Below are 10,000 nucleotides of genomic sequence, written 5' to 3'. Positions count from 1 at the left end.
GACTTACAGGTTCATTGTTTTGAGTTATACTAAATGACCCTGAACTCAAATTCAATTACATTCCGAAGGCAATACATACCTGGGCAAGATTTGTAAGTGAACTATGGGTGATATTATGTAAAACAGCAGTCTTGGGAGGGCGGGTAGCTTCAGGGCCATAATCGATGTTATTTTGAAGTGTGTGCTGCAGCTCCGCTCAACTGCCGGAAGACATGTCTAATCTCCCTGATAAAGAATTTCCGAGGCTGCCTCCACAAAGCCCCGCCAGCCTGTGCCATGGAGTCACGCTTCCTCCCGCACACTTGTGAGAGGCATCTGCCGGCGTGGGCGGGGGTCTGTAGGCTAGACGGATGATGGGCGTGGCCAGACGATGATGGGTGTGGCCAGACGGATAGGGCTTAAGAGACGGAATGGCGTAGGCAGCTTCTACTCCAGGGCCCCTTGAGGAAAGCTGCTCCCATAGTTTACCGGTATCTTTAACTGTGACAGATGCATTTAAAGAGGACGGATCTCCCCAGAGAGAGAATTAGACCTTGCTGGAGTGTAACGTTACAGAGGGATTTATTCAATTAGCATCCTTCAAAGGAAAATTACACTTTTGGTGTGTATGTATGATCAACAAAGACATAGATCAGCCGTAAGAGGACTGAGCTCGAGTACTGACCTGTGGCCCTGCAGTCAAACGACCCTTTATTTCCATCCATGACTCGTCTCACCAAATTGCATTTAGCCGGTGAAGTTGTATAAGGAGACACCATTTTGTTTTCACGCTGTGCACACTTTGCTCTTGGTCGTGCTGGACGGCACGCCCGCCTCGACTGGCGCGTAGCCGATGACGACGGTGTTTACTGAGGTGGCGAGACTCTGCTGTCGGAGCCACGTGAGCCTCCGGCGCCACGCTGTGCCCTTTCAGGGATTAGAGCTGAGCCTCCTGCAGGCCTAGTGTCCCGCCGCCATCCGTCACCCACGCCGAGTTGCCTCCCCCCGCAGGGCTGCTCGCAGACGAGAGCTCGCCGTCCATCCCGTGTGCCTGGGGGGCGTCGCTTTCTGGAGCGCTGTACTGCCAAGATGCCTCTGGAATTCCTACCCGGGGCGTCCTCGATGTTACGAATTCAGGAGACGCTTTCCGTCCTGGTTCGACCCCGATAACGGATAAATGTTCAGGGGAGGACCTGAGATATTTGCTCCCTTTGCTTAAACCTACTTTACTGTGAAACTGTGAAGCAGTATGTTGTAGTGTTTAATTCTCTGTGGTGCACAGAACTCAGGAGTCGTGTTTGTTCATGCAGCATGTCTGCCTAGTGAGGTGGAAATAGGAGTGAACCTTGACCAGTGCCCCCCCCCCCAGCCTGAGCACAGCGTGGAGCAGACCCCTGTGAAGCCCTGGCCCCCTGGGACAGGACCACGAGGCCGGACCTTTCCCCTCGTTGTTGCGGTAAGCCTGGGGAAGGTCACAGCAGGCAGATGGGATTGGCCAGACTGTTTACTCACCCGGAGATCTCCGCTCCACTCCGCAACGAACTTGGACGGGTCACGCGCCGAACATTTACACTTCGTTTCTCTCTCTCTCTTTTTTTTTGGCTTTTCGCACGTTTTCCCTTTGTGGAAATGATCCCGTCTCGGAGGCCGGTCCCCATAAGTGTCCTTGGCCGCTGTTACGCACAGCAGGCCTTCAGTTGCTGCGAGGCGGACAATAACTGTCTCGTTTCTGAATAACTGCCCCCGCGAGAGCTGGGGATCACGCGGAGAACATCTGCAAGGTTCTGGACGGCTGCGTTGGCACTGCTGGCGCTCGCACTAATTGCCCAGTGCTGGCCTGACCCTGTGCCATGCTTGAGCTTTGCCACCCTGCCCGCAAGACTGAGCTCATTAGGGCCGCCGGTGCCCGGGCTGGACGCCTGCCCGTTCATCTGCAAGATGGGTGGCGCCTATTGTTATGTGGGGGAGGGGCACGCATGCCTGCGGAGCATTATTCTTTTTTGCATTGTTCGTTCCTATTGGCTAACGGTGACGCACACAACCAATCGGTGCAGTAACTGTACTGTAATGGGTTGTGGTCTGCCCGCTAGACGCGCACGGCCTTTGTATGCCGACTGCAAGTTCAGCTGTGAGCATTAACTCGGCTTTAGTGTATCTGTAATTAGAAGCATCAGAGAGGCAAACGAGCAAAAAGCTTCGATTGCAAAATTCTGCAAGTCTGCACACCCATCCTCCCGTTGCTGACGTGACCACTGTGTGCAGTCTTACTGGATCACTGTGCAATTCATTCAGTTCCTACTAACCAACAAAACCATTCTCTCTCTCTCTCTCTCTCTCTCTCTCTCTCTCTCTCTCTCTCTCTCTCTCTCTCTCTCTCTCTCTCTCTCTCTCTCTCTCTCTCTTCTCTAATAAAACGGCATGCTTTGAAGTTGTTGCGCTTCCCGAGAGAAAGATCGTGCTGAACGTACTGTGTCCTTGTCTTGCACAGACGCGGAGGATTCCTTCACCAGAGAATGTTTCCAAGGGCAACTTCAGCGTCATTCATCTCTAGGAACATAGCAGAATGAACTAGCAAATTTTTTAAGAACTTGCATATTTTAAGCTCATCTATTTTAAGAATTGACATCAACGTCCCATTCTGCTGTTGCTGTGTGATGCTGCTGGCATCGTTGTGTCTCCCGTAGAGGAGACAGTTGCTTTGTATTTCCAGAGCGAATGTGCAGACCTCCAGTTGTGACCAGCAGTAGGCTTCGTAACACGCCGACTGAAAGGTGATTTTTTTTTTTTTTTTTTTTTTTGCACCTGTTGTTGCCATGGTGACCAGCACGGACCAATTCCGTTGTGGTTTGAAACCCGGCTGCTAAAAACTGGCCGGACTTGCGGATGCGATGGGGAGGCCGTCCCGGCCAGCCGTCTCCGCGTTTTCTCCCCGGCCGGCGTCGCGTTTGCCCCAAAAGCGTGAGGTGTGCGATGCCGTAACGACGGGTGGTATTTTACAGAGACCAAGCCCGCCTGCACCTTCGGCGGTGTGGAGTACCGTGACGGGGACGTGTTCAGGATGGACGCCTGCCGCTTCTGCCGCTGTCAGGGAGGCGTGTCGGTGTGCCTGACCGCGCAGTGTGGCACCCTGCACTGTGAGCGCTACTACGTCCCTGAAGGAGAGTGCTGCCCCGTCTGCGAAGGTGACCGCAACCGCACGACACCCACTGTCCACGACACCCACTGTCCACGACACCCACTGTCCACGACACCCACTGTCCACGACACCCCTGTTCACGACACCCCTGTTCACGACACCCACTGTCCACGACACCCCCTGTCCACGACACCCCCTGTCCACGACACCCCCTGTCCACGACACCCCCTGTCCACGACACCCCTGTCCACGACACCCCTGTCCACGACACCCCTGTCCACGACACCTCCCTTCCAACACCACTGACCTCACTAAAATGATCTAGATCTACGGCAGGGTACCCGCGGGTCCTTAAAAAGTCTTAAAATGTCTTAAATTTAGTTTTCCATATTCAAGGCCTAAAAATGTCTTAAAATGTCTGGAATTTTATGAGGGGAGGCATTAAATTATTATAAGTGTGTGTTGTTCAGTTGTTCTGGCGCGATGTGAACTTTGCCGAATCTAGCGCTAATGCAGAAAATAACCGCTCCAGGGTCCTAGTGCTAGATTTCTAGCGTTGGAGTATACGGCCTCAACAACGTCAACAATTTTCGTTCGCCAAACCCCCCCCGTCAACAATTCTCGTTAGTTCACCGCCACCCCCCCCCCCCCCCCTCCCCGTCAACGATTTGGAACACACCTGCATCCCCAGTAATAGTATTATTTTTTCTTGTGAGAGGTATTAAAAAGGTCTTAAAAGTCATTGAATTTGAGATTTAAAAATGTGCAGATACCCTGTACGGGGTAATGCTCCCACAAATGACAGACTTCCTCATCTTCAGTATCTACTGCAGCGTTTTCATGGTGAAGCAGGGCTGCGTGTCTTTAACAAAGGACCGTCGCAACACTCATCCAAATCCACGATCCTTAGCTGCACAGCCCCAGGTGTTGAGAGCTTAGCATGTGGTCCGTAGACTGCACAGTATGATAAAATAATCCAGGTCAGCCTGTAACTACACGTTAGCAGTTGTGGCATAACAGGCGTTTAATCAGCCCAGCGAGCTGTAGCACCGTAAGTGCCGGGTGTCCGTTGGGTAATGATTTCTCAATAGAATCACGTGACCATAAGGCAACACGGTCTTTACAAAATCTCCATGAAAGAAGAGCGACTCCTGAGCCGCCCTCATGCCTCAACCACACACACACACACACACACACACACACACACACACACACACACACACACAGACAGACACACACACACACAGACAGACACACACAGGAATTCCAATGAACAGCCCAGGGGCTTCAAACATCAAACCGCTTCAAACAGTGATTTTGTGAGAAGGAATGCTAATAAACAGTACCAGTACAATATATATATATTAGTGTGTGTGTGTCTATATCTATATCTATATCTATATATATTCTTAGAAATGCATTAACAATTAAGCATGATTGGGCTCTCCTGCACATGGACTAGGAAACACAGTGCGATGAGTTCTTTGCATACTTTTTATTCCTCCAATTAAACGGCCGTCCTGGGTTAATTAGTTCAGGGAACCGCTTGTTGTTTTACTTTGTAGACCACCAGTAATGTTGTGCCTGGGAGCATGTAATTTCGATTGCTCTGTGCCTCTCCTGGGTAGGCCCTTCTTCTCAACATATTACTGCTTTCTATTAGCTTCCTACCTTTGCCTGCTGATATTACAGTTATCAGATTGTGCTCGTATGGAAATGAGTTTTCTAATGACTTTGCAGCAAGCGTGGTTAATTAAGATGAAGTCCCCATTACACCTCCACCCCGCATTATTGCTCTGTGAGTGTTATAGGTGAAAAGTTTTGTTTTCATAGATATAAAAACCAGTTGTGTGTATCTCTGAGTCTTGTTGGGGTTTTTTTTCTGGATTCGGTTTACCAGACCTTTGGGGAATGTTTTGTCTGGACGCACTGCCTCACAGTCTGGATTTCTCCTGTATTTTAGCTGCGGTTTCACGTAATATTTTGCCACCGAGCTGTGGCAGTGTGCAGCTGTGGATGAGTTGTAAAATAAGCAGCCCGCGACATCCCAGGGCACATAAAGGCTGAGCTGGGGAGAGGCCTTGAGCAGGAAGCTTGGCTCCGCCCACATAGCTTTTACCAGAAGAGATGCTTCCTGTGATTGGCTGTGCTGTACTTGGCCTGTGAATAGACAATGTCAAGGCTGTTTATGGCTGTTCATCGTGTGTTCCACTAGAACAGCCTTCAGCAAATGAAACTTTATTGAATGGTCCCTTTGCCAACCGTTATTCTCCCTCTCCTCCTTTCTCTGTCTCTCCATTTCTTCCTCCCTTTCTCTGTCCACAGATCCCGTCTTCCCCGTGTTGAATTTTGCAGGCTGCTATGTGAACGGTCAGATCCTGGCGCACGGTGACCACTGGCGTGAGGACGACTGCACCTTCTGTCAGTGTGTGAGCGGAGAGGCCCGGTGTGTAGCGGCCGCCTGTGGACACAGCTGCCTCCACCCCATCACCGTGCCAGGGGAGTGCTGCCCTGTGTGTGAAGGTAAGGGCTGTGTGTGTGTGTGTGTGTGTGTGTGTGAGAGGGTATGTGATTTGTCCTGTTTTTCTGTCTCTACTCCATGGAGTTTTGTGTTCATTGTTCCTAGTCTACCTCTGAGACCTTTGTAGAGGTCAGTGTGTGTGTGTGTGTGTGTGTGTGTGTGTGTGTGTGTGTGTGTGTTTACCAACGATGGAACACTTTCATATGTTAATGACTCTCTAGGCAGACCGATCAACCAAAGCTCAGCGGGGCTGAAGCAGACGTGTGGGGCCCCCATTCCGCCCTTTCGTTACCAGTGCTTAATAGAGCCGTGATGGGCCCGGTTGGTCCTGTACCAGTACAGTACCCAGCAGTAGAACTGCAGTGACACACGGGGGATCCCTCTCCGTCTGCAGCGCGGCTGTCGCCTGATCGATGAGCGAACGCCTCTTCTGTGTCACAAGTTCGCATCAGACGCTGTGGTTCAGACGCTGTGGTTCAGACGCTGTGGTTCAGACGCTGTGGTTCAGACGCTGTGGTTCAGACGCTGTGGTTCGGCTCTGCTTTCTGTTTGTGGGGGGGTGTTTATTTTTGTTTTGTTGTTTTTTGAGTCATGGAAGCAAACAGCAGGCTGCACCCAGCGACACAAACACACACACAGACAAGTAGGTGGCAGACAAGTGACTTTTCTGTCAGACAGAAATGGCTGAAGAGAGAGTCGGACCGGGGCTGGAGGTCTGGTGTAGGTTAGACGCCACACCTGGGTCTGGAGGTCTGGTGTAGGTTAGACGCCACACCTGGGTCTGGAGGTCTGGTGTAGGTTAGATGCCACACCTGGGTCTGCAGAGCTTCTCTCTGCTGCTCTGCTAGGCTCCTCTCAGAGAGTGGAACACTGAGATACCTTTGAAGGCTCCTCACCGTCACTTCTGATGCAAATCAGCTGTTGGTGAATGTAGCAGGTGGAAGTTCTACACACTACTGGCTCACACAGGTCTGTCTTTTACTCAGTTTCAACCACATCATCGGGCCACTGTGAAGTTCATGACTTGTCTGGTCTGTTGGAGGAAAAAAAAACATTTTATGTGCCTATTGCTGATATCAAGAAGAACTAGCTTAACAGTGCTCTAAAATCTTTAGGTTTGAGCTATAAGCAGTAACGATGGCTCTAACTTTGGGAGGTTTGGCAGAATCAGGCACTGTAGGAGCACCTGCTCATAACCGGGGGCGTAGCCGTCTGCCTCCATGCTCTCCAGCCTTGGCCCCCGTCCAATTAAAGATGTGTCCCCCCCCAAGACACATTCCCCCCCCCCCCCCCCCCCCCCCCACAGATCGATACGTCATGGGGAGGAAAGACCCAGAAATGAGCAGAGCAGTGAGGGACATGACCTGCACGTTTGTGTTTGCGCTGAACCTTCTGTTACGATCAGGATGCAACGAGCCCAATTAGAGGAGCGGGTGGCCCGGGGTCGGCGGGCCCACGCCACTTTTTACGGGGATTTCTAGCTGGAAGGCAGACCAGGGAGAGGAAGAGGAGGAGGAAGGAGAGGAAGATAAGGGAAAAAGGGAGAGGAGGGGGGGGGGGAGAGAAGACTGAGGAATGCCTGCAGGCGTGCTTTCTTTGTCTGCATGGGCTGCTCTCTCTCTCTCTCTCTCTCTCTCTCTCTCTCTCTCTCTCTTTTCTCTTAACTCTTTCTCTTTCAAACCTTTTTGCAATTAATCTTTTATACGGCTGTCTGCCTATGAAGCAATTATAGATGTTTGTGACTGTGGAGCAAACAATCACATATACCATAAATGCGCGTGCGTGCGTACACACACACACACACACACACAGAGAGCTTTAAGGCCAGACTAGTGAGCAGGTGGAGTGATCGTCGCCCCTAAAATGGTCCTACAACAAGTGCATTTTAATCCGGGTCTTAACACCCCCCCTACAGGCACACGGCCGCCCCACCCCAGGCCCTAGTAATGGGCTACGGGCGTAGCACCCGCTGGTTCAGTAGCTCGGTTAGACGCTGTGTGTTGGGCAAGCTGTAGTGTGCAGCTCCGCACTAAAGACAGCTGTTTAAATAATGACTCATGCCAGCTTCTCACGAGCAACATCACTGGTCCCAGATCAGCCCTGGCAACATTTCAGGAGCGACATCACTGGTCCCAGATCAGCCCTGGCAACATTTCAGGAGCCACATCACTGGTCCCAGTTCAGGCCGTCGTGTCCCGGCTTCCAGGAAAGGCTTCTCATGGAGAGAGGGTGTATTGATTTCCTGAGTCTTGGTGGTATTGGGTTACCTGCGTATTGACCGTGCCGTCACCGTACTGCGACCCCTTGACCTTGCAGTTGTTTTTGTTTTTTTTTTCCTTCTTCATAGCATGTGGGCGAGGAGAAAATGGGGTGCTTAGTTTGTTGTGTTTTCAGGGAGGAGAGAGGAGGAGGAGAGAGGAGGAAAGGAGCATGCGTGCCAAGATTGTGTTTTCTTGCAACCCCCCCCCCCACGCACACACACCTCCCATTTGTGGCCCCATTACAGTGCGGGGGCAGCAGGAAAAGCAGCAGCACGGTGCCCGCTCCCCCCCCCCCCCCCCCCCCCCCCAGACAGATGTCTTTTAAAAATAGCCATACCTGTTGGCAAGGACTAGAGAACACTTTGTCCACTTTACGCGCTCATTTACATGAGATGTGTGCGTGTGTTGCGCATGTGTGTGTTTGTGTGTTGGTAGCGTGTGGGTGTGAAGGGGAGTGGTGTGCGGGAGCATTCGCGTGTGTTTGGAGGGGTGGGGTGTGTGTGTGTGTGTGTGTGAGAGGCGATCAAGTGAGGGGGACTGATGACAGAAATGATAGGCTGCTTGAGAATTGAGAATGGATGTGCAAAGGCCCTGGAGAGTAAAGGGACATGTGTTTTAGGTCTGTGTCTGTGTGTGTGTGTGTGTGTGTGTGTGTGTGTGTGTGTGTGTGTGTGTGTGTGTGTGTGTCTGCCTTTGTAGCGTGGAGTTTAGGTTATACTCACCGAGTCGCGCTGTTGACTTCAGTACGACAGCCCAAGGCAGGGGTGATGGTTACACACAGGCCATTAGCACATGCCATTGTGTGCTGCTTGGACAGTCCAGTGACATCATCTGTGAGTGTGTGTGGGTTCCACCTGCCCGCCAGTCTGGCTCTAGAAGTGTGTGTGTGTGTGTGTGTGTGTGTGTGTGTGTGTGTGTGTGTGTGCGCGCTCGCAGGCTGGTTTCAGTACAGCTGGCCTCCTGCCCACTCCGTACCGCTCCGGTTCAGCTCTGCATGGGTCACTCAGCACCATGGGCTTACAGGCCGCCAGGGCTGTGATTAAGCAAACCAGGACTGTCTGAGCAGGAAGAGAAGCTGGGAGATCACACTGGTACTTTCATACTGGAGCTCAGCACACAGCTGCCAGAGCTGTAACAGAGGAATGACGCTTCAGACTCTGTGTGTGTGTGTGTGTGTGTGTGTGTGTGTGTGTGTGTGTGTGTGTGTGTGTGTGTGTGTGTGTGTGTGTGTGCGTGTGTGTGCCTGCTGCATGTGTGTGTGTGTGTGTGTAATGCATGTGCATTTGTGTGTGCGTGTTTGTGTTCAGCGTGTGTGTGTGTGTCATGTGTTTGTGTATTTGCAGGGGTGTGTGTGTGTGTGTGTGTGTGTGTGTGTGTGTGTGTGTGTGTGCGCGCGCGTATGTTTGAGTATAGCAGTACTTCTACAATCTTTATCTGTGCTTTTATTTATTTTGGAGCTTGTATGCTCGAGTCTGCATGTTTTGTCACTGTGCGCCTACACAAACACACACACACACACACGCACACACAAACGTGTTGTGAGCCCGTTTTAAAGGCCTCAACAGAAGAGCGCCCTCCACAGGTTAACCCTGCTCATCACAGACCACACCCATCACAGGGAATTGTGTTTAAATGAATCAGTGTAATAATAACTGTATGTTCTCTTAAACAACGCTTATAAATATTTGAAACACAATAACCTTGGGTTACGACAGACGGAGGAGACCGAGGGAGTGTGTGTACTCATCCCCATCCTCTGTCTGGTCATACATAATTAAATTTCAACACGCTAAAAATAATAGTGCTTGCTCTGCCTTTAGCCACACTCACCCCCCCCCCCCCCCCCCCCCCCCCCCCCCCCCAAAGTGGCCCGTGAGAATTATTAGCGAGATGACCTTTGACCGCCAGCTGGAATACCCAGAATGCTTGTGCCATCTCTTGGCCGCGGAGGTCCTATGACATCAGAGGTTTGTCATCACTGGGCGTATCACTGCCTGCCTGACCTATTACTACACTCGCTCTGAAGTGTTCCACATCACGCTAACGCCCCAGGCAACGTCCTGTCCCGTTCGCTGTCCTTGTGGCAAAAAAACGCACGTGTCT

At 51.5% G+C, this 10,000-nt stretch overlaps 1 protein-coding gene across 1 annotated transcript in view; it reads left to right on the top strand.

Moving 5' to 3' along the window:
• Positions 1-10,000, top strand: part of crim1 (cysteine rich transmembrane BMP regulator 1 (chordin-like)) — a 56,206-nt gene that overhangs the window by 39,607 nt on the left and 6,599 nt on the right. The window contains 2 exon segments of the mRNA XM_076977868.1: positions 2,979-3,161; positions 5,441-5,759. Coding sequence (XP_076833983.1) covers positions 2,979-3,161; positions 5,441-5,759 — 502 coding nt within the window.

This window comes from Brachyhypopomus gauderio, chromosome 17, assembly GCF_052324685.1.
Source record: "Brachyhypopomus gauderio isolate BG-103 chromosome 17, BGAUD_0.2, whole genome shotgun sequence".
Lineage (NCBI taxonomy): Eukaryota > Metazoa > Chordata > Actinopteri > Gymnotiformes > Hypopomidae > Brachyhypopomus > Brachyhypopomus gauderio.
The sequence above is the reverse complement of the archived record's forward strand: the minus strand, read 5'-3'. Positions and strand labels throughout refer to the sequence as shown.